General features: G+C 39.1%; 1 protein-coding gene across 2 annotated transcripts; it reads left to right on the top strand.

Moving 5' to 3' along the window:
- Positions 1–6,041: 6,041 nt before the first annotated feature.
- Positions 6,042–24,816, top strand: ark2ca (arkadia (RNF111) C-terminal like ring finger ubiquitin ligase 2Ca). Of its 2 annotated transcripts, XR_009769952.1 has the most exons (9): positions 6,118–6,275; positions 14,780–15,080; positions 15,783–15,908; positions 16,019–16,148; positions 17,532–17,636; positions 17,757–17,852; positions 17,936–18,039; positions 20,062–23,608; positions 23,690–24,816. XR_009769952.1 is itself a non-coding variant. In XM_061699118.1 (8 exons), the coding sequence occupies exons 1-8, from the start codon at positions 6,215–6,217 to the stop codon at positions 20,177–20,179; spliced, it is 1,041 nt and encodes a 346-aa protein (XP_061555102.1). In that variant the 5' UTR covers positions 6,042–6,214; the 3' UTR covers positions 20,180–24,816. The 2 variants fall into 2 exon arrangements, 1 of the variants encoding a protein (XP_061555102.1); XM_061699118.1 differs by having other exon boundaries at positions 6,042–6,275; positions 20,062–24,816.
- The last annotated feature ends 279 nt before the right edge of the window (positions 24,817–25,095 follow it).

The following is a 25,095-nucleotide window of genomic DNA, read 5'->3' as shown; positions in this document are numbered from 1 at the left end:
GTGATATATACAATATATATATATATATATATATATATATATTTTTTTTTTTTTTTTTTTTTTTAATTGTAGATGTGGTTACACAGCACAGCACTTGAGTTGCAGGAGTAAAAGTAAATCACCTTTTAATGAAAGCAATACCCTCCCTCAAACTGATGACTGTGTGTGTGTACGTGTGTGAGAGCTGTACAGCGAACAACCATAACTTTGCTGCTGGAGAGCTAGGCTGCTACATGGCACCTGGCCAGCTCCATTACTAAAGATGGAAAAAAAAATCTTGAGTATCATTCGTCCTTTCCTACTCTACAATCGAAAATGAAAACGTGACTGATTTGTTTTTGTTGTTGCTTTTTTTACCTTACACCAAAAATGACAAAACAGTTTTCATATTTCAAAATACAAAAACTTTTACAAGGGTATGAATTACAGGCATAACATTTTACTGTTTTACAAAACGTATTTTAGTATTTAACTTTTTACAACGGAGGAATTTTCAAGTAAAAAAAAAAAAAAAAACATGCAAAAAAGCATTAACTGATTAATTTATCTTTAGGTCATAGATGTTTGCTGTATATAAGCAAATAATGAGTGAAGTTACGGGCAAAACATTATTTATACAGCCCTCTTGTGCTCTTTAACTGTAAATCACATTACTTCTACTACATTTTTTACCCCCATTATCCAGGACAATAAGTAGTCATGGAACACAAAAAACATACAAACATAAACAACACATCAAAATAGACCGTGAAATTGGATAACGCTCAAATATTTTGTGCGCTTACCTTTTATTTCTGCAGTTATTAACTGGCTTTTAAACTGATATCTAATGCTATGGTAGGTTGGCATAACTACAGTGGATGGTATTGCTAACATAAACTGACCAGGATAGCACAACTTTAGCAATGCAACGTAAACGAAGCACGTGTCGTTGTGACACATGGCAAAGAGAGTCAAACTGAAAAAGGAGACATTTTGAGTCATTGCTAATTTCACATTGTTATAATGTCGGAAAGCTCCCCTGAGCCCTCTCCTGTAATGTTGCCTGGCTGTAGCTCATTCCTTGAGTGACTGGAGACAAAATGCCGTGTAGTGGATAAACGGAGGAAGGGCATCGTTCTGCGTGACTCCGACACTTAACAGCATTTGGTGTTTCATGAGAAATATATATTGGGGTTTAGTCGTAAAAGAATCCGGCTGATATATTTGAAAAGAGGTAGAATTGGTTGGGCCCTAACTTTTGTGAAAATCACTTTATCAACAACAACTTTATCTTCATTCTTCTTTCAGCCATTGTTCAGTGATACGTGGGGGACTGTGTGTATGTTTCGGTTGACTGATTACATTTTTTGGTCACAAATTGAAAATGGAAAGAACGAATGATACAAGGATTATAAAAAATATGTTTTTTCTTTTTTTCTTCTAAATGTAAATCCACTTTCTGTCATCCATTGGTAATGCCTGCTTATATGCATGGATGGATGGATGAAAGTCTCACCACTGGGTTCTCATTTGACTTCAGGCTTTTGCAGCTTCTCACTTCGGCGGTGGTGCTGGTGGTGCTGCTGTTGCTCAGCTTCAGATACAAGCTAGTACTCCCATAACGTTAAAAAAAAACTCACGTCGCGTTCTCGTACCCCATGTGTGAATGTACCAGTTTGGCTTTTTACTCTACTCATCCTGAATGAGTGCAAAAAAAAAATCTTCCTTGTCCTCCTGAATGCCTTGAAATGTGCACAGTTTTCCTTTAAAATTATTTTTACCTGGCAAAACAGTGACTTTTTGCTATCCTGGCAAAAGTTATTTTAATAGTGAATGAGAGCGTGGCCGCGAGTGCAGCATTTGGTGTATGACCTGTCACCTAGACACTCTGCTATTATTATTTTTATGCCAGTGACATTTTATTATGCACCTTTTGTATTTTTAGTTTCCTAAAGTTTGCATAAGGATGGTAAAATGATGCCATTTCACCTCCACTGATCACTGAAAGGGAAAATAATCTTACATAAATATTTTTAAACCAAAGTAGATTTTTTTTTAAATTTCTCTTAAAAATATTTTAATCCAAAATGTGAAAATAAATTTTCATCAAAACAAATGCTTTTCATTAGACAATATGAGTTGATTATAATTTGTGTTTTATTCAATATGCTATGGTTTTCAATGCCGCTACCACACGAATAGAAGTTCTTTTAACGCAGCACTACCTTTTTGCATCCTTTTTGTTTTGTTTTTAAACTTTGGTCGAAATATAAAATGGAAGGGATTGCTCAATCATGGGAAAAAAGCGCGTTCATCATTTCATCATATTTAACATCGACTCTTCCTATTGCATTTTTAAGTGTCAGTATTTTAAATTAACAAAAAGTGTTTATATATATATATATATATATTTTGTCGCTTCTGAAATCTCTTCCTTTAACTTATGTCTGTAGAACAAAAAAAGAAGCTATTTTAAAAACAATAAATAGAATGTTATTTAATGATGTTCTTGTACGCTCCTTTTTATTACCAAGCCTCACATTTGTGTTTTCATTGAGAGTTAAAAATAATATATTTTATGGAAGTACATTTCGGTGCCGATCTGGATGAATAATCAAGGAAACCATGAGGGGATACATTGGCTTTCGGTAATGGTATGTATTTTGATGCATTGGTGAAATACATTACGGTGGTCGACGACTGCAAATGTAGTTTACCTGTGAAAAATATGCATCTTTATTAATTTGCATCAAGCACCCGTATCGCATGTGCTTTAATGTGATTTTTAGCCAAAGAGGACTTGTAAATGATCTTAGACCCTTTATTTCATATCAGGACTTGAAGTGTTTAGTGTGGGCATGTTCTTGTGTCTATGACTGGGAATAATGTTTAGTACTTCACCAGTGCGCCCTTTGTTTGCTTTTAGTAGTCTAGACAACTTGCCCCAGCGGCCAACAATACAACTTCGCTCACAAAAGTAGCCCGCAGGGGTCAGAGTTTATCCCGTGACACCTGCCGCTAAGAGGGCATATGGAGTTAGGCGCTAAAAGGAGGACAATGAGTGAGTGAAGCAATGTAGCCAAAGTCCCCTTCAGCCATCTTCTTTTCAGTCCTCGCGCAACATCAGCTGTATGCTAATTTGGCTACGGTGGCCAGGTTGTTAGTTCCACAATATAGTTTGAACAATATGAGGCTTGAAATTCAGTGCAAAACTGCCTTGAGATCAACCAGAATATGCATTTAATGCCATTCTCACAGCGATTCACATAAATTGTTTGAATTCCTAAAATGTAAAATAGCCAAACGCACACCCATCATTTTTTAGGAATTTCAACTATGATGTTTATTGGTGTATATCTTGGCTAGTAAGTGTCGGAAACCAAAGAGGATTTGACGCAACAATATCAAATACTAAACTCACCAGAACGCTGGATCTGGATTCGGATCAAAAGTATCAATCAGCAATTTTACCCTTTCCAAAAAATTTTAATATGCAAAAGTTTATTTCCATAATTTCATTCAAAAAGTTAAACTTTCATAGATTACAGATTCAGGGCCCACAATTCAAACACTTTCAAATATTTTTTTATTTTATTTTATTTTTTTACATAATTTGGTTTTCTAGCTCATAAACCCCATGAAATCAGGAATAAAAAAAATAGAAACTGTGAAGAAATCACCATTTACTTCTCAGTTTTTGTAGAAAAAGAGAAGAAATCAATTAAGGTCTTGTTAAATCAATCAAAATATGGTACTTTCAAAACGATATGTTAATCTTCAATACTTGGTTGGTAAATCCCTTTGCTTGAATCACTGCCTCGATGCGCCGTGGCATTGAGGGAATTAGCCTGTGGCATTGCCTGGGAGTTATGGAAGGCCAGATTTCCTTGATGCTTGCTGTCAGTTCTTCTATGTTTTTGGGTCTGGTCCCCCTCATTTTCCTCTTGATAATACCGCATTAGATCCGGCGGGTTGGCTGGCCAGTCAAGCACTGTGATGGCATGGGCATCAAACCAAGTTTTGGTGCTTCTGGCGGTCTGGGCATGGGCCAGGTCCTGCTGGAAGATGAAATCTGGATCTCCATACAGATCCTCAGCAGAAGGAATCATGAAGTCCTCTAAAACATTCAGATAGACTTTTGCGGTGACCTTGAATTTAAGAAAGCAGAGTTTACCAACACCTGTACTGGACATTGCACCGAAAAGCATGCCAGACTGTGGATATTACACACTGGACCTCAAGAAGCTTGGGTTCTGTTCTTCACCCGTCCGTCTTCCTCCAAACCCTTGGACCTTGATTCTCGAATGAAAGGCACACTTTACTTTCATTGGAAAAGAGAGCCTTGGACCACTGGCCAACAGTCCAGTCCTCCTCCTCCTTGGCCCAGTTGAGACGCTTCCTACGTTGACCCAGGCTCAGAAGTAGCTTGAGCTGGGGAACCCGATAGTTGTACCCCATCTCCTGGATGCGTCTGAATGTGGTGTTTTTTAAAGCTGTGACTCCCACCTCATTCCACTCAAAATGGATCTCTGCTAGATTCTTGAATCTTCTCTGTTTGATATAATCCGCTGAAGCCCACGGTCATCTCTTTTGCTGGTGCATCTTCTCCTGCCACATTTTGTCCTTCCACTAGACTTTCCATTGATATGCTTGGACACAGCACTCTGTGAACAGCAAGCCTCCTTAGCTATGGACTTTTGTGGCTTATACTTTCTTCCATATACTGTGTATATAAGACATTATTTTGTGACTGTAAAGGAAGATGTGTTACTTGACTAGTTTGGCAGTATTGTGTGTCCAAGAGAGGTGCATTAGGAGTAGTGATTTGAGAGCTGCACTTACAGTGATCCATTGTGTGAGAGTGTGTGCACGCACAAGTTCTTTGTTGCTGCACCGCAAACTTGAAGTTGGAGACGGTGGGAAGTGTAAAACGGCGACATATGGGACCGAGAGTTTAGTGACCCCCTATTGCTCTCCCGGGCCCATCTGTTCGCTTAGCCCCCAGGCTCACGACTCAAGGCAGTCTGAACACACTTTCAGCTGATCTGCATTCTGGTCTTTGTTGTGGAGTTTGGTGTGAGATTGTACAAGTGATTCCTTGGTCATCCCACGGATGAAACAGTGGATGCAAAAAAATCTACACATCTGTTCAAATGCCAGGTGATGTGAAAACATGACCTATAACCTGTACAACTCAATTGAAATATACCTTTTTGAGAGGGGAGGTAAAAATAAACTGAGATAATGTGGTTGCACAAGCGTGCACAGCCTCTTATAACTGGGGGTGTGGTTGTGTTCAGAATTAGCCAGTAACATTCAAACTTGTATAAATGAGAGTCACCACACACCTACTGCCATTTACAATGCGTCTGCCTAAATAAAGTTTGTCTGTTCTCGTAGGGCCCGCGACCCTAGTGAGGAGAAGCGGCTCAGAAAATGGATGGATGGATGTTCTCGTAGGCTTTTTCTCACGTTTTTTGCTTTCTACCAGAAAACCTTGTGCTAAGATTGATTACATTTGGAACTGTTCATAATTCCCTCCAATTTGGCTGAGGCCCCAGGATCTTTCCACTGTGTTAGCGTATATTCAGGTTACGCCGCCACTGTACGAACGGAACTGCGTCATAAACCTCCTTGGTTTATGATGCCTGTGTCAAACTTGTGGCCTGGGGGCCAGATCCGGCCCGCCACATCATTTTATGCGGCCTATGAAAGCAAATCATTTACGTCAACTTCCATGATTACTGCTAAACTCTGTACCAAAATTTTAAATTGTCAAATATAATTTTAAAAAAAAAATACCTTGAGATATTGCTTTTTTTGTTGTTGAACAAACCACTATCCTTGACTTCTAATTTCAAAACGACTTTCTTAGTACTAACACCCCCAAGAGGGAAACTGTACCAACAATGTGACCCCCAAAACAATGAGTTTGGTATCCCTGCGTATTCAGTATCTCGTCGATGGAGACTACGGAATGTTCCCATTGGTTTAGCCTGATAACAGAGCCGGAAGAGGGGCGGTGCAGTGGTCCGGGCCCTGCTTCTGTGAGGGTTCCGGTGATTGGTTGGCGATTTTTCTTTTTCGGAGTGGGGGGGTGGGGGGTAGTGTGTGTGTGTGTGTGTGTGTGTGCGTGCGTGAGCCTCACGTTCAGGCAAAGAGGGGCGACTGGAGGGGATCGCTTCCATGGACCATCTGTCTGCCGCGGCTCAACAAAGAAGGAGGACGCAGGATGGTGTTAGTCCATGTCGGATATCTGGTTCTCCCCGTCTTCGGCTCGGTTAGAAATAGAGGTATGAACACGTTTGTTGCCTTTTCAGCTCCGCTCTCATTTCAATATTTCGGGGTTAAAAACATTTAAGGCGCTTAAATGATGTAAACAGAGCTGACACCTGCTAGCGAACAAGCCTCGCTAACGTTAGCTTCGTTGCTAACTAGCGTCATGTCATTTTCGCGCACTCGTACACGAAAAAAAATAAAATACAATAACCTCATCGGAGTGTTTCTGTTTTTTCAGTTTCTTTTTTAAATATAAAAGCCGCGAATGACCGCACCTGTCAGCCCCGATCTCTGTTTGCGTTTTACGACACATTAACGTTAACGTCACCTTACGACGTGAATATTGTAATAAATCGTAGCCGGGCTCGCTCGTTCCTCACTTCAAATGACAAGTGACGTGTGTGCATCAGCTCACCAGCATTTAGCTCATTGTAAAACGGAAAACAATCAAACATTTCAAAGGGTGTTAGGCTTCAGAAATGACAAACGAAATGTCAAAAGAAGCCTCGGCCTTCGTCATCTAATCTTTCTGACTACTACTACTGCTGCTGCTGCTGCTACTACTACATGCATACAAGTGTGGCACCGATGATTTCATTGTGCTTTTATTTGTTTTCTTTTTTTCCCCTGTTCCATAGTATCGAGGCTGGCTCCACATTCCGCATTTCTCAGACCTTTGTGTCCCCTCTCCTCTCCATTGTGTAGCTAACGATCATCTGCTGCTGTCTGCCCGTGTATAGCCTCTGCCTGTTTTTCTCTCTGCATCGAGCTGTTCCTGTGAAAAAAAAAACAAAGAAAAACCAAAAACATTTTGTTCTCTCAACTGCATCTTCTTGCTCCTTATTCTTACTCCTTCTCTTCTTCTTGCTCCTTCTTCATTTCCTCTTTTCCATTCAAAGACGACATTGGCAAAACACCAAAACAAAATCCTCTCTTATGCCTTCTGTTGTGTATCTTGCCAAGAAGTATTGGGGCCACACGGAAAAGGAAAACACAACAAGATTGAAGCCGGAATTTTAGGAACATGAAGTCGAGGATATGGGATTACGATATTGTCGAGAAAAAAGTTGTTTTTTCAAACTTGAAGTCATATTTTCAACAGATTAAATTCATACAATTACAAGAAAAAGTGGGATGTTTTCAAAAAAAAGTGTACATTTTTTAGAATTTTCTTTTAAAATTTTTGCCAATACGTCATAATGTGATAATAATAATAATATTTTCGAGAATAAAACCGTATATTAAAAGGCTAGATTACAATAATGTCGAGAAACAAGTTGTAGTTTTTCAAGATAGAAGTCACGGTTTCAATTTTAGAGAGTGATGAAATGTGACGAGAATACATTTGTATACCAATTGGTTTAGATTTTAGAGATTAAAGCAATAACAGAAGAATAAATTATATTTTCAAGGCAAAGGTTGTATTTTCTGAGATTTTTTTAATGTAAAGATGAGTCATTGTAAGAATAAATGTGTATATTTTCGATAAAAAAATTGTAGGTTTATGAGAATAAATTGGTAATATCATAAATTTAATCATAATTTTGGTAAAAATTAATGTCATATTTGTAGAATAAAGTCGTAGATTTTTGAGAAAAAAAGATGATTATAAACTTGGTTATTTTTTAGTTTCCCCCCCGAAATAAAAGAGATTTTTTTTTTTTTTTTTTTTTTTTTTATTGAAGTCATAATAGTAGGAAAATATAGTTGTATGTTTACAAGAAAAAAGTAATATACATTCATGGTTAAAGTTACAGTATTATGAGAAAAAAAGTAATTTTCAGATTATATTCATGGTATAGCACAGTCAAAACGTCATTACAAGAATACTGTAAAGTCAAAATTTTAAGAGAATAAAATTGTATGTATTTCAAGAGTCCTATTTTTCCAAGATTAAAATAATAATATTATGCGAATAAAGTAATTTTTTTAAAAGAAAAGGTCTTTTTTTACTTTTATGCATATTTCTTTTTTTTTCTTCTCTTTTTATGGTAATAAAATCGGATATTTTTGTGAAAAAAGTCACTTTCACTCAGAAAAACACAACTTAATGCTCATAATTTTCAAACTTAATTGAGAAAATATACAGCCTTTTTATCTAAAAAAATAAATAAAATATACGACTTGAATCTTGTGTAATTATTATTTTGTTATTTTCATTGTGGCCCTAATACACCTTGGTAGTAACTAAAGAATAACACTTTCTTGTAGAGAGTCTTGATTTACACAAGTGTCTTTATTGAATAACCCATGCTATCTTTACTGCTAGTAAACATTGTGATTCTCCCATTTTATGTGTTGGTAGATGACATACTGCTGTAAATTTCTGTAAAGTGGATACATTTTGACACCCACCCCGTCAATAGCATCTCTCCCCGTTTTTCACTCCCGTCTCCAAATGATGGTTCGATCACAGCTGACTGAGGAAGGCTTGATCGAGCTGGCCATCTTCAAAAGGTGTACTGAGCCCTTCCCCTAAAACAACAACAAATGATCACCAATTGGACAACAGCAAATGCATTTGGTATTTTCCTAGGAGGTGCAGTCAGCCTCACAAAGATAATAATGCTCACTTTTGATTGAAACAGTCAGAGAGGTATTAGTTACCGCTGTGCCAAGGTGGTACGTTTTGTTGTTGTCGGACTGGAGCCTCTTTGCATGAGAATTTAATAGATTTTTGTACATAAAAACAATTGTGGTCCAAATGTTGTCAATTTATTTTATTTAGCCCAAACCATAAAGATGAAAATCCTTAGTAATCCCGATTTCTTTATTAAAAAAATAATAATAATAATAGCCATGATTAGCGGAAGATGGCGCTGCTCTTTCTTTGTAATCAAGTATATGGTTTATATTTAATACAGACCAAAAAAATGAGTGTGCATTAGGAAACTTTTCAGGCAGTCCTCTTAGTGCATCTTTTGTTTCTGTCGGGCTTCCTGTTCTTGCCTAGTGGGCTGTTTTTTTTAAAAATTATTATTATTATTATCAGTTTATGGGGCACTATTGGTTGAGCCGAATGAACTCTGCCTTGCAACAAATAGCTTGGCTAGCGCATGATGTGATCAGAAAGAAAAAAACAAAAATCATAGCAAGTCAGTGATAGTGGGTTACAGGTAGTGGAGACGATGCACCACAAGCTGCCGCTGTTGTATTTTTTCCCCTGTCATTTATATTTAATACAGAGCAGTGAAAGTAGTGTCCATCAGTTACTGTAACTCTTTGGACAGCCGCTGTTGTTTCTGTTTCTGCCAAGTGGGCATAATAAAAAAAAAAAACAGCCTGTGGGACGCTGATGATTGAGTCCTATGAACTCTGCCTAGCAACAAGTAGCTGGGTGAAAATCATATAAATTTTTTTATATCTACTTTGACTCGATAGCAAAGTTTAAAAAAAAAAATGCAAATCCAAATTCTTTCAATTTGTGTTTGATTAAAAAATGTTACTACACAGCAAACAAACAAACAAAAAAACATTTGGCGATGCTTTTCAGTGGACAGCAACAAATTCTAGATCTGCGTTTTTATCTGCGTTCTCAGGCTCACCAATATATGATTGCTTCTTTGGCTCCTTTTTGTCCAAATGTTTGGTAGTAAAAATAATAATTATTATTGTCATTACCCCAGCAAAGTGAAAACAAGCCTCTTCCTGCTAATTGCAATCTGTGCCTTTTTGTACAAAATCCTACTAAATTTGTGAGAGATGACTTGGCACTGTCAATCAAAAGTGAGCTTTATTATCTTTGTTAATAAATTTTTGTTTGATGCAGCTCTCGTGTTGGATTGCTTACACAACATTGTGTCCGGTGGGCGTGTCTATCCAACATTCTCGTACATTCCTACATCAAATTGGCACGTTGGACTGCTCATCAAAGCAGTGTTTTAGACATGCATAGCCTGCGTCACAATGCTATCCATTTTACAGGGATGTGTATCCTGCACTGCTGTAGAGCTCCTTTTGGAAAAAAACAAAAAAAGAATCAAAATGTCCTTTTTTTTCCCCTCAATTCTTTGTTTTGTACCTCATGTTGTTGTATGACTAGATCCTATAATGCATGATCATTTTCCTTTCTCCACATGGACGAGCAGATTCCAATGTACTCTTTTGTGTAGAAATGTCCCTGGTGTACTGAACTGTGCTGTAAAAAGCATACATTGGATGCTGCTTCTGTCGTGTTAACCCTACAGAGAAGCATGGTCGGCCTTGCCTTCCACTTCTTTTATTTGCATGGTATTATTGTGCTTACGCAGGAGCAAATGACAATATATTTTTTTATTATCTCAGAGTGCCACAGCTATATTTATACTAATATTTTTTCCAATAAAGACTGTAGTTTTCTTCCTAACCTTCAGTGTGCTTTTTGCTGATTTTTCCATGTCGCTCACCCCCCCCCCCAACACCGCCCTCTTTTTCCCCTTTTGCACCAGCCCTCCCTCTCCTCCCTCCACACTGTGCTGTCACTGAGACATTTCCCCTCACTCTTTATGTACTGCCATTTCTCAGCTGTCCCTGACAGTCAATGTAACTCGCTGCTGCGCTCACTTTGGAAAATGTCATTTTTACAGAGGAACCCTCCAGTTAAGCGCAAATAACATTTATTTGTATATGATATTTTGTGTGTGTTTCCCTTTAGTAAACGATAGAAATGGAAATAACAGCCACATTTTTACAGTGAAACCTCCAACTGAATGCAATTGCGTACCTATTTTTAATTGAATTTTAAGTTGGACAAAATACAAGCCGTGGAATTAAAACAAAGTGACAAACTGACCTCCTGTTCCATTTCAGGTATGGGTCATTGAGACTTTTTCATGCATCGCCCATTATGATAGACATGTCCATCAAATCTCCTATCCATCAGTTAAACTGGTTTGGCACCTTTTACCTAAAATTGCTGCATTAAACCAAAAAGGCGGACATCCTGTTCAGTTTTGTGCATAGGTCCTTCAGACTTTTTTCGTGCGTCATGTTATGACAGACATGCCCGTTGAAATTTGTCTCCATTGGTGAAACTGGTCTTTTGGGCGCATTTATTTTTCAAGCTTTCTATGCACCTTTGTTCACGGAGTTTACCTAACAATGCTGCTTAACAACAAAATGGCTGACAAATTGAGTTGATATTGGTACCAAAAAGCGAGGTAATTTGAGAAATCTATAGAAAATACATTGACCTTTCCGTGCAAAATGGCAAGGTAGCTCACAGTATAATGTTACATAAACAACCGATTGTCTGTTGATGAGCAATACCTCATTTGCATTCACCAAATAGCCCTGCTGCCTCACATCCTCTTATTGTTCTAAATTAGGTTTGACAAAATAACACTTTTACCGTTTCACAAATTGCAGCCCCCAAAACGACTTTCAGTAAATCAACGCAAATAGATTCAATAAAACACTGGCATTAAACTCCGAGGAAAGACTGGATTGATGACGGTACTTTTCTATTATGAAAGCATATCTTTTTGGCTAAACTGGCAATGGGGTGCATACGTCCACTAAACTATTCATTGGGATTTAATCCTCTGACAGGCATTAAAATGAACCACAGAGTGATTGATGGTGGCCATTAAGTCCAAGCGGCATAATACAGCCGTACATTTGTTCGGTATAGCAAACTAGTCAGTGGAATGTTGTGGAAGTCAATCCGAGCAGCTCAGCAGGTTTGGGTGCAGACTAAAGGCGCACGACAGCTGTATGTATGTACTGCACTTTTCCACCATATACAGTTATAGTTTGTTGTCCCATGCGCCAGTGTTTCCCAACCTTTTATTGAGCCAAGGCACAAATTTGACATTACAAAAATCGCACAGCACACCACCAAACAAAAATGTCACAAAATGATTTGGTCTCAATTTACTCAAGTGTGATATCTGGAGCTAACAAGCTGTTGTTTTTCTTTTTGGGAGGAATTTAATTCATTTGCAGCCATGAGTCTCAATGATATGGTTCGTCCTGCCCCAAAATAAAATATAGTACGGTCCTGTCAATTTATTTTCCCTTCACCAGGATTTAGCCTGCGAACTCACTATTGGAAAACATTTTTTTCCCCCACTTCTTTAAAAGGAATTTATGGTCTTCATGGCGACTGAATCCCATCACATTGTGTTGTCCTCCGTGAGACAGGAAATAACCTGCTAACGAAGCAATAGAAAAACAAATTTCTGACAGTAATTTCAGTTATCTTTATACTAGAGGTATACTAGAGGTTAATCGATAACTAATCGATTATCAAATTAATCAAAAACGATCTTTGGTAATCGATTAATCATTTTGAGAAAATTAAAATTGTCCAAATCCCCAGAATATTTCTGTAGTCCTCCATGAAAGCAGAATTATTATTGTTGTGTTTAATCAAAACAAGAAATACATTTTTCACCCCACCCATTGCTAACAGTTGAACCTAAATTGTGCTCTACCAATTGACATTCTCATATGAATACTTAAAGGTCATTTGTGCCGCGATTATTAATTTCTGCCTACATGACAGCAGGTGTACTGTACGCACACACACCCAGGCTGAGACAGTGTTGCATGATGGGATAGTGCTGCAGCAGACACCAGACGGGATTATGGTGAGAGAGAGAGGAGGTGTGATTGTGTAGTTGCAGTGATGGGGTGAGCAGGGGGGAGTTGTTGGGGGTGGGCTGTTCATGTCAGACTACTGCAGTCGTGTGTGGGCGGAGCTTTCGGGCTGTCATTCAAGCAAGGAGAGGCTGTGGAGTGGTGGGGGCTGGCTAAAGTGGGGTCTACTCTACTCGATTCAGATCCAAGGCAGGGATTAAAGTGTAACAGGCCTTGTTACTGCAGGCGCCACTGCAATATGTCAAATATTCATGACAGAAACAAATGATTTGATATTTACAAGGCCTTATTCAAATGCCAGACTCTGCCTTTTTCATCTATCAACAGTCTGACATTTCTTCTCCACTTGTTCAGACAAACATTATCAGTTTGGTCACCTCTTAAAAGGGTCAATTTACTAGCCAGTTCAACACCACTGAAAACTTCAGATTAGATTTGTGTTTCCCAACCTTTATTGAACCAAGGCACACATTTTACAATGCAAAAATCTTGCACACCAACAAACAGAAATGTCACAAAAAGTATACTGAAATAATGAGCTTGTCTAAATTGACAAATTTACTCAGTTAAATATCTGAGCCTGTTTAGTTGAGCACAAAGCTATTTTTCTGTTTTCTGATTTGCAACACTTTAATTGAACAATCTGCCATCTAAGGCAAGAGCATCTAATTGTTCTGTCTGTGACTTTATGCCACTGGCGTAGGTAAACAAATACACAAGTAGGAAGTAATTTGTCACCTCCTTACCCTCTTACCCGCCCTCCTATTTATCAACATTCAGTTACTTCATTGATTATTGGCTTCAAGTCATTACAGAGAATATTTGGTGGGACTACTTCACAATACTCTTCGAGAAAGGGGTACAGGAGGCTCTAGAGTGTAGACTGTTCGTTGACTTGCTCAAAACTATTTATAAGAGCTTTACCCAAACCCAATTTAAATCCATGTGCCATAGTACAGCACAATGTTTGGTGGTTTGCACTGTTGCCTCGCAGCAAGATGGTTCTGTGCTTAAATCTAAACTCAGGCCTGTGTTCACACATAGTCCAAAATATTTACCCAAAAAAAAACATTTATGTTAGGTTCTTTGAGACTCCTCCTTGTCAGGTTTACAAAATAAATTAAAACATCTTAAGAACATTTGCATTAAAGGAAAACTCCAAAGACACATTTATAAAAAAAAAAAAAAAAAGCTCAATTAAAATTTAATTCATAAACAATTTAGAAACTAAGGCTCTTGGGGAAATGGCAATTCTGCAAATTGTTTACCCTAGCTCTTTGTGTTTCTGTCAAGTAATGAATATGTTCTTAATATCTGTTCTCGTTTTATTTTTTCCTCAAGCTGCTGCAACTCCCATGTGGGGGTGCCAACAGCAGTTTAAGAAAAATAAAGACAACTAATATATTCAGTGCTTAATAGATTTATTAGACCACCTGTCATGAAAGTGAGAAGAAAGCATTCAGCATCATGCAATGCTTTAATGCAGACTCATCTTCAGTTTTAAATTCAGTGAACTGTCAGCGTTTTGCCACTTTGAAGAGTACTCTAAGTATGTTCTTTTTGGGATCTACTCTAAATCACCTTTTTACGAAAACGTGATTAAATTGGTCATGTGTGTGACCTGAGCTGTGTGTCTGACGTGTCGGGAGTTGAGGTTCGAACCCAGAACCTCAGAACTGTAAGGCAGACAAGGTAATTACCAGTCCACTGTGCTGGTCCCTTCTTTGAACTTGAACTGGATAAATGGTATAAAAAATTTGTCATAATGAAGAATCCTGCTTTGGTGGCCATTGGGTTCAATCTAGATTAGATGACATTCCCAGGGGGTCTCAGTATATGATGTGCCCTCCATCTATTGGCGGCTGAATATGTCTTTTCAGCCTACCTCCTCCGTGGTTTGTTTAAAAACAAAAATGGATCTTTTCTGACCACGCAGGAGCACACTTCACCAGGCACCAACACAGCCATGCTACCTCCTGCCGACACTTTCACCTGGGCGCCCCGCAGGCGCCCATCTCGGCCGAGTTCCCTTTAGGACACGCCGGCCAGCCCGCTCAGACGGGCCTGCCCAACCACCTCCCCCCCGCACGCCATCCACCCCTCGCTACCTTGCCCGCCGCCCCGCAGTTCCAGGACGTATCGGGGCCTCCGTTCCTACCTCAGGCCTTACACCAGCAATACCTCATCCAGCAGCAGCTTCTAGAGGCGCAGCACCGCCGGATTCTCCCACACTCCAGGTGGGTGTTTTTTCATCCCTTATAAATGTGTTGTGTACATTTTTTAATGGAATCTGTAAGAGTTTAATCGAGACAGCTGGACTCTTGGTTGTTGTTTCACTTTTTAATCCAAAAGGTTTCTTTAGTGTGAAATTTTAGGTGAGGAGTCCACCTGTTTATGTCTCTGCTGTTGGGGCTATCGCTTGCGTTAGGGTTGTTGTGAACCTCTGCAGGTACAGAATCAGCAATTAATTTAAATCCCCCAAAAAAGAGATATTCCCAAATGCTACACCGAGAGGACCGCTGCTATAAAAGAGGTGTGAAAGAAGCTATGTGAAGCGAGCAAGGCACTCTCGAAACGGAGGAGTTTTACACCGTCATTTATCGTCTGCTTACGACAATGTCCTGACATCTCTCTCCCAAAGATCGTCTCACATCCATGGGAAGAGAGGCCACTAGGGAGTCGTTTTCCAGGCGGGCAAACGACCGGTTGCTATGCAAAAACAAAAAACCTCATGACACCCCCAGATACATAAATAGGAGAACTGCACATCTAAAATTCTGAACTGAAGAAGCCTCATGGATTACAGGTGAAACGTCTTGAACAACCAAGAGTCCAGCTTCCTCGATTCAACCCTTGCGGATTACCATGACCTGGATAACTGAGAATCTACACAGACATATAGAGTATTTGTCTAATATTTACAAACCCATCACTCACAGAAGGAACCAGGAGCGGGTTCCCCTCAACCCGCAGAGACTGCGCTCCGCCTACGAGTACTCCCCACCCCTCCACTCCCCGCAGCCGGTTACACAGCAGCCCAGGTACCTGGCTGAAGGCACCGACTGGTGAGTCAACGTCTTAAAAGCGACAAAGCGTCTTTGCCTTTCCTGATGCACTCCCATCTGTTTGACTGTCGCACCGTGCCGACTTAGTGTCCCGTCTGTCTGCTTGGCAGGGATCTCAGCGTTGACGCCGGCCTCCCTCATCACCAGTACCACCTCCAGCAGCTGCCGCAGCACTACCAGCACTACTTGGCCTCCCCCCGAATGCACCATTTCCCCCGGAACACGTCTTCTGCACAAGTGGTATGTACAAACAAACTTAATGATTATTGGGATAAGGTTTTGTGTACTTCTTGACTCAACCAAACATTGAAATCAGATCAGGTGTGTGTTTTTAATACTGGCAGTGCCTAGAGTCCTCCTGTGACATTTTCACAAAGATGGCTGACATATTTTATCTTGAATTTTTTATTTATGTCTGTCTGTCACTATGTTTATTATTACCTCTATTAATAGTTTAAACCAAATATAACTCAAACTATGACTCCCCCCCCCCCCCCAAAAAAAAATGGTTGATCATTCCAAACCGATTTTACAACATAACCCCTAAAAATAAGTCGATTGCAGATTATTTGATTAATAAAGAAACGTCTTCCGCTAACAACCTAGGTTAAACTTCATTCCTCCCCGACAAACAAAGCTTGCCTTTCAGTCGAGATGTTTATCACTTCAATATACTTCCTTGGTACCAATGTCCTACTTTGATAAGAGACGAGTCTTTGATACCATCTTCTGTCATCTTTAGGATGTTTCCAAAAGTGCACAAAAACTGAAAATAGGTGAGTTTTACAGCAACTTTTCTAAGGATAGGTACCACAGGAAAAAAAAGTGACGAGGTGAATTTGTGAATAGTGAACCACTAATATATGCTGGGGATTTCTTTACTTAATGCATTTGTCTCATTTACAGTATTTTGTTTGGTCTTCTTAGTTATTTTGAAAAGGTTTTGTTTACTTCTTATACAAGTGAATGTAGTACTCTGCTGCCGTTTTTAACGTAAAGAGTTTTTCTTGAGTGCTGCTGTGACGTATTCCATAAAAATAGCTGGCATTGCCATAAGCTATATTTAATGCAGTTTTTCCATTATTGCCTTAAATCCTATATTATTAGCTTAATTTGGGGCCATTTTGAAAGGGGGTTTCTTACTCCATAGATTACTAAACAACTAAGCAATTTTAATACTAGCAGTGCCAAGAGTCCAGCTGCGACATATTCCACAAAGATGTCCGATATGCCGTGCGCTAAATTCTTTATTTAATGCATTTGCTGTATTTTCTGACAGAGGCCACTATATTTGGGCATCATTAAAAAAATGACTTGGTTTATGAGCTAAGCCATAATTATTTTTGTAATCATTTATAATTATTGGCATTCAGTACAACAAGCCTGAAACAGCTCAATGACATATATAAATTCATTGAGAAATTAAAGAAAATATGGAAAAATTATGAAAAGAAAAAAAAATCCAGAACATTTTAGAAATGCACTACAATTTTAAAAAATATTTTATAATGAATGATTTTTAAGACTTTTTTGTTGTTGTTGTTTTTGCACAGACCTTAACCAAATTCCACTAAATTCTCTGGGAATGTAGGGAATCTAAATCAGAGGTCTTGTTTTCGCTAGGTTGTGCATGAAATCAGAAACTACCCGTACCCCCAGCTGCACCTGTTGGCACTGCAAAGTCTGAACCCTTCCAGGCATGCTACTGCGGTGCGGGAGAGCTACGAGGTAAATATTTAGTTTACTTTTTTTTTTTTTTTTTTTTTAGCTGAACAGCTGACCTAACAAACTTAAGTAGCATATTAAAAACTATTGCAACTGCTCTAATAACTAGCTTGTTTCCTCCAGGAGCTTCTTCAGTTGGAGGACCGGCTGGGCAGTGTGAGCAGAGGTGCAGTGCAGACCACCATCGAGCGATTCACCTTCCCACACAAATACAAAAAGGTAACGCAGAACAAAAAGAGTGTTAATTGACATGGAAACCTTGTGGATGGCCTGACGAATCCATCCTTCTGCTCTTGAAACAGAGGAAGCCCTTGCAGCTGAAGCTCGGGGAAGAAGAGGAGGAGACGGACGTGGATGAGAAGTGTACAATTTGCTTGTCCATGCTGGAAGACTGCGAGGATGTCAGGTCAGGTGGTCACCGAAAATACATTTTTACTGTGTTTTTTTTCCTCACAGTTTTGTTGTTTAGAATGTTCCAATATAAATCCTACAGCAGTCTTTCAAACCTGCTAAGCTATGATTGAAACCACCTTTCTGGAACTGGCTTGAGAAGAAGTGTGTCAGATTTGTAGTAAATAGAATTATACAGTACTTGAAGGTCACTGGCAAGTGAGTACAGTGGAACCTTGGTTATCGTGATGAACCCATTCCAAAAAGTCTGACTAAGGCTGAATTGTACAAAAACCGAGGCATTATATCCCAAAGGAAATAATGTAATTCCAATTAATCCGTTCCAGACACCTGCTAATATTTGCAAACAATACACTTTATAGAGAATACTTTAACATACAGAAAGCAATGTGAAATAAATATCAATGACAAATTAAATGGATAAATGAAGACTCTTGATTGATGGTGTGTGGAAAAACAGCAAGGAGTGAGAGACAGGATGAGAGGGTGTCGGTTGGAAGGGAAATCTGCCATTTTCTTCATTTGCTACAAGTTCTTTCTTGAATGTTTTTTTTGTATCCTTTATCACTTGTAACTCTCTTTGGAAGAAGAAGAAGAAGAATCACCTTTTATTGTCATGAACATGCATGCATGTACATGAAATTTGTTCTCTGCATTTAACCCATCACAGTGAACACATACACATTAGTGGAACACACTGGAGCAGGGGGTAGCTGAAGCGCCCGGGGAGCATTTCGGGGTATCAGTGTCTTGCTCAAGGACACCACAGCCGTGAGTCTGGGGGATGTTGGCAGATGGTCCAGTCGGGGTCTTGAACCTATGTTCTTCGGTTATTTCCACAAAATGAGTGGGGGCGTGTTTTTTGCGATGAAAAACCAAGCAGATGTACAAAAACTGCGACAACCTTTTTTTTTGAGGGGGTGGAATCGAATTATTTGATAACTAGGGAATACGAAATCCAAGGTTTCACTGTATCGAGTAAATGAGACCAAACCCTGCTGCGAAGAGTGAAAAGCCATGAGTAATTGACGCCCTCCCTACATTTTTTTCAAAATAATTACAAATATTTATAGTTAAAACTATAAATATGCCAACAACTATTCAGACCCCTCAAAATAAATGAGTAACAGATTGTTTGATTTTAGGGAGAGAAAAAAGCGCCACAAGTGCCGACATACATGTACATGCATCAACGACTCTGTCCCTCTACAGGCATGACCAATCAGACCAAGTATAACCAAACATTTACATTAGTGTAACGGTTTGATTGCATGTAAATCGATTAGTTATGCCTGGAAATTAAGACGCAATTTTAACGGCTGTTGTGTTGTGTAAATGCTCTGATGCTATGTTAGTTTAGCAACAGAGCTAACCCAATATCAAACGCACACATCAAACTAACAATATAAACACGATTGGGTTATATGGCACAATGGACCTTTTCATAAAGTATAATACTACAAATCATATCGTAATATGATCGCATAGCACTACACGGGCATGGGAAGGAGCCAGCCGTGCCTCTGGGCACCTGAGCTGGAATGGGTGAAGATGACTCGTCTCCGATTGTGGAAATGGTTCCTAGACGATTATCGTAATTTTATTGCAAGTTAGGAACGAGATTGGAGCGGTAAAAGGTTTAAAATAACATTTATGTATCCTAAATAAATCTAAAATAAATTTGAGCAATTTCTCAAAGACTGTTAACAGAACCGTTAGGGGTGGAGCTTATCGATTTTGCGGTCTTTAGAAATGTAGCCCCGGGGCTAGTTTAATACCAGGGCTCGACAGCCATCCCTAGTGAGGGTCTGAGTTTTTTTAAAATTTGAATTTATTTATTTTTGAGGTGATGAGCGGGGGGAGCATAGGGCTCAGGTTGCGACATATGTGTGCATCCTCAGCTGTCTCTGGGATTGCTGATTGGACAGAATGCGCGTCCTCACGCCTGACAGGGCAAAACGCAACTCTGAGTAGCCCAAGTGAATGAACCCCCACTCCTCGTCCTTGTGTCCCGCAGGAGGTTACCCTGCATGCACCTCTTCCACCAAGGCTGCGTGGACCAATGGCTGGCGACCAGCAGGAAGTGTCCAATCTGTCGCGTTGACATCGAGACACAGCTGAACGCCGACAGCTGATGAGATTTTCTACCCCCACGCCAGTGGCATTGCTAAACTCCTGCTTTCTTCCATCCTCCTCCTCTTCTCACCCCCCACCGGGTGCTTTTGCCAAATGTCTCCTAACTTTTGATGTGAGATCTTTGTTTTCTTTTGGAGTCTCGCTATACTGATTCAAGCCAAGGAGTAGAAGTGCAAGAGAACTCTGTCTCGGTGCCCCCCCCCCCTTCACTCTTTCTACAGAACGCAAGCACATCCGCACACACTAACAAGTCGTGTACACAGGGTTTCATTGTAGCTTGCTGGTTTTACGTGGTGACCGTGCTGGTGGTAGTGTGGTGCAGGGGTTCTCAAACTTTTTCGGTCCAGGAACCCTTTACAGAGGAGATTTTTTTTAAACCCACCCCCCATAATCAATTAAGCATAACTTCCATGTGTACCTCTAAATGTCACAGGAGTGAAAAAAAAAAAAAAGTTGTCATGTTACGATAACAAATTCATGTTTTCGAGACAGACAAAAAGTTGTAATATTATGAGAATTAAGTTGCAAGCAGTAATCGTTCCAAGAAAATAATGTATTTTGTCGAGATAAAAAGTTTACGTCTTATAACAATAAAGATAAAGTCTAATAAGTTTATGATATTAACGTCTGTGTAACGTGACAATAAACGTCTTCTAAATTTGACACACCACATAGATAAGTGTTGTTAACAACCCTGCAAATTTAAATAATAAAAAATACTTCATCTTTCTTATGCCTACACATCCTTACATGTTTTAGCCACAAAAATATATCTGCTTAAAAGCTCCGGTGGCTGAAATATATCCCACCGGGTCGTCACGGGGCTTTCTATGCTGCAACGAGAGGCGCAAGCCACAAGCTTCCTCCCTTAGGAATTATATAATGACACCGAGCTGCTCTGTAAATTGTGACATCCAGCGAAGATGTATTTTCAGGGTGCTAGCAGGCATTGCTAGCTAGCAAACTGCACGCTGTTGCCGAAGAAATGAGCCTCGTAATTATAACAAAATGATTCCCAATTTCGCTGGAAAAGCACTGATGCAAACAGAGGCACTCAGTTCTTCTATAGTGGGGGATGGTCGGCGGGAGGGAGGGACTCATGCCAGATGCCCAAATGTGTTACTCGGCAGTATTTTAGCCACTGGCCAGAAAATGTAGAAAGTTGAAATGGTAAAAACATGTTTAACGCTGTATCTCTACAATTTAGTACTACGTAGTTCTAGTCTTTGCACATTTTCAGCCATTATCTTCAAATGTGTAATGTATTTAGAAACAAAACTCAGAATTCACTTTACAGGGTCTTTAACATCAAAGTTTAAGGATGAAAGTCATATTTTAACAAGTGAATTTAAAAGAAAATATAATTTATTCTCACAATATTATGCCTTTAATCCAAGGAAATTATTCTCTAAAAAAGAATACTATATTCTTGAAAAAGATTAACCCCTTTGTTCTTGGAAAATAAATGTCTTTATTCCAGGAAAAATAGTAATCATAATTTAAAAAAAAAAAAAATTTAATTCAGGCAAGCATGTCAGATTTATGTGATGATACATCACAGGCATATCAGAGCTTTTAATTGGCCCAAAGCTAACATAGGGGGGAGTAATTGTTAGTTTTTTTTTTTTTTTTTTTTTTTATTTGCACTTTTTTTCCCAGTGATATATTTTTTCCAGCTCACAGACCCCAGAGGGTCCGGGGACCCCAGTTTGAGAACCACTGGAGTGTAGGCGCCTCCGGGCTGTGTAGCATGTCCTTAAAGCCATGACTTTAACGTCCCATCGCGAGTTGGCTGTCTTTCTAGATTCTCTATGACTCTTCTCTCTTTTTCCTTCTTCCTGGAATACAAAAATGTCGTGTTTACCTTTTATGATCGTAGAGTAGCAGCAAACGTGTGTGGCGCGCCGCCGCCCCGCGTGCCATCTCTGGCGTGTTTTAAATCTATCGTGCAGCTTTTACTTTTTGGAATCGTGTCGACGCCGCCGGCCGCCGAGCTGCCCGACAATTACAGTTCAAACTAAGACATGAGTTGCAAGAGGGTTGCCAAAAGAAAAAGTTGGAACCTTTCCATGGGAAATAATGGGTAAAAATGTGCTATTTATTTGAGAACGATTTTATTTGAAATATTAAAAATGATTAGTTAATTCCGATATGCTGTAAATAATAAAAAATAAAAAATGTGAAGTTAATTTTATTATTAATTACAGTTCTTAATTGTTTTTATTTGATTAAAGATATTCTTAAAACTATTAATTAATTTCTATTTAGCGTCGTCAGGGGCTGATGGAAGATTTTTCGCCTTCTCGCAAAATGCATTCATCAATGGGGGTGCAGGGTGGGCTTTTTAATGCCCACCAAAAAATGTTTGGATGCACGCCCCTCGTCATTACTTTTTCTCGTTATTTTTTAAATTATTAATTCTATTGTTTTATTTTAGACTTATTACAAATTATTAGTTCCTCCCCATTAATTGTTTCTTTTTTTCTGTCCTCTTTCCCAAATTCTTCGGCCCAACTCCCCATGGAAAGTTTTTGGCCAATTTCCCCGCCCTCTTTTGCGACCTGAGCTGCCAAAAAAACTTTGCATGCGCGCTAGCCTTGTCGCGCACATTAGCACAACGCTTCCTTCCGGTAAACGTGAATTACAGGATGCTTATTTCAACAAAGCCAAAAAAAAAAGAAAAAAAAAAAAACATGCTGTAAAATGGACGCTATCTTGCGCTGTTACAGTATAGTTGTACTAGTAGTAGTAGTATGCGGGGATCTTTAGCTCTACCCTCGTTAGCCGTTAGCTTCAGATCGAAAACTGCATGAGTTTGTCGGCCCGGCAGCTTAAAACTATGAAGATGGCGCCCCCCCCCCAACGCTAAACAACAAGCACAGGCTTCTTCTTAGCTCCTATGTGAATGAGTGTTTTTTTCCCCCTTGCCTTGTGGTTGCTATGCCGGTTGCTATGCTGTATTGCTGTAGAATGTGACGTGCGACGGAGGCAGCCTCTCTCTCGCAGTGCACAAACAACGACACAATGAATTCACATTTAAACGTGATGCTGCCCTTTACGCACTGTGATAGTCCATTATGTGTATTATTATAATTTTTTTATGTTGTTGTTGTTGTTTTTGTCTTGTGCACTGCCAGCGTCGACACTGCCTCCTCCTGTGATGACGAAGTGTTCATAGTTTACACAGGGTGTTGTCCATTGAGATGCCTTAAGTATTTAACAATCATAATTTATTACTAACTGTAGATATGGTGGCTATTTAATTTTGTATTTTTTGTTTTTGTTTTATTCGAAGGGAATTATTTATTTGGACACACACACACACACACACACACACGCAAATGCTACAAAAGAAGAAGAAAAAAATTACCTCATCTTTTGCATTGTCTCCAGTGCTTTGCATGCAGCTGTACGGGAAAACACTAAAGGTATATTTACACACAAAAAAATGATTATTGTTAGCACTGCTGCTGCTGCGCTCTGTTAAAGGCTCCCCCTCCATCCTCCAGTGGTGCTGTGGATCTCGCTGACATTCCATCCCATGCAACACTTGCCAATGCTGTGACTTAATATTTACTGCAATGGAGTCAACTGGTTCTTCTTATTATAATTTTTTTGCACTGTTAAGATAAGGGAACCCTTTCACTGGCAACTCTGTACTTTTCAATATTTACCGTATTGCCCCCCCCCCAAACATTTACTGTGTAAATCAGTGCCTCGGTTTTTGTGTTATTTCCACGTGATAAGCCTTAACGGTTGCTTCAATGGATGAGCCAAGATAACAGAAAAAGCCGTTGTCGGCCGGTCATGCCTGAAATTGTACAGGAAGTTGTCTATTTTTGGTGAATACCCCAGCGCTCCCCTGAAGAGTTGGGAAAAAAATTAGCCACAGCCAGTTTCACCAATCAACAACAAAGTGGGTGGACATGTCTATCATAACAGGATGCACGAAGAAGTCTCAAAGACCCATGCCTGAAATTGAACATGTTGCTAGCCATTTTGGTTTGAAGCAGCCATTTTCTTGCAAAACTGCGAGGGCCCGTTGGTGGCTGCTTGTTTTGGATTGTTCATGTATCAGAGCTTTAGATCTTGTGGAAATAATGATTTACCAATAGAAAGGCACACTTTTTTTCCTTTTTCATCCCTCCTCTCAGTTTCCTTTGACAGTGTACGGAAAGTTTTAAAGCACAACTGCATGTTTTCTCAGGTTTCAATACACTGATTCAATGGCTTGAGATTGAATTTACAAATAATGTACTTTTTAAATGTATTCAGAGTATTCATTGTGTTGCTTGAATCCGGACAACACATGGAAATATCTCCCCCCCAAAAGAAAAGAGTGCCAGTGAAAGGGCTGCCACCATCCTTGTGTGTGTCTATAAATCTGCTGTTTTAGCCGTGACTGCGCAATGTTTTTCAATATAGGATATTTTATCTGAAAATAGAACTATTTATCATTAATAAAGCAATAGCGCATTAATGTTGATGAGTGTGTGCGACGTGGATGAGCATATTGCGAATACGTGTTAGATTCACGCGTGGTGGAATTTTTTGTACCTTATTTATTCTTACTACTAATGATGATTTAAAAAGTGGCATTGCTAAACCCAAACTTTTTTTTTTTTTTTAAATTGTTTCATGGCTTGTATATTATCCTTTTGTATGTGCTCTTTTTGTAATAAAATGGTAAAAAATATATTTTTTGTCTGGTAGTCAACCTTTTTGTATAATAAATGAAATCAATGTATCTCAAAATCAGAAATGTAATCTTATGTTAAAAATAGATTAAATATCATGTTAAATTAAAAAAAGAAAACACGACACAACAACATAAGTTCAGTCGCATTAACAACTTTTGTATATTGATTTCGGCTTACCTTTGTTGGCAAAAAGTGTAGTTTGATAAATGAAATTA

This window comes from Phycodurus eques, chromosome 15, assembly GCF_024500275.1.
Source record: "Phycodurus eques isolate BA_2022a chromosome 15, UOR_Pequ_1.1, whole genome shotgun sequence".
Taxonomy (NCBI): Eukaryota; Metazoa; Chordata; class Actinopteri; order Syngnathiformes; family Syngnathidae; genus Phycodurus; species Phycodurus eques.
Note: the sequence above shows the minus strand (reverse complement) of the source record. Positions and strands in the feature narration are given on the sequence as shown.

Bases quoted from the DNA above. Each gene is read 5' to 3' on its own strand.
- ark2ca (XM_061699118.1), top strand. From the start codon at position 6,215: ATGGTGTTAGTCCATGTCGGATATCTGGTTCTCCCCGTCTTCGGCTCG. The intron at 6,276-14,779 runs GTATGAACACGT...CTGACCACGCAG, and splicing joins CGGCTCGGTTAGAAATAGAG to GAGCACACTTCACCAGGCAC. The intron at 15,909-16,018 runs GTGAGTCAACGT...TCTGCTTGGCAG, and splicing joins CTGGCTGAAGGCACCGACTG to GGATCTCAGCGTTGACGCCG.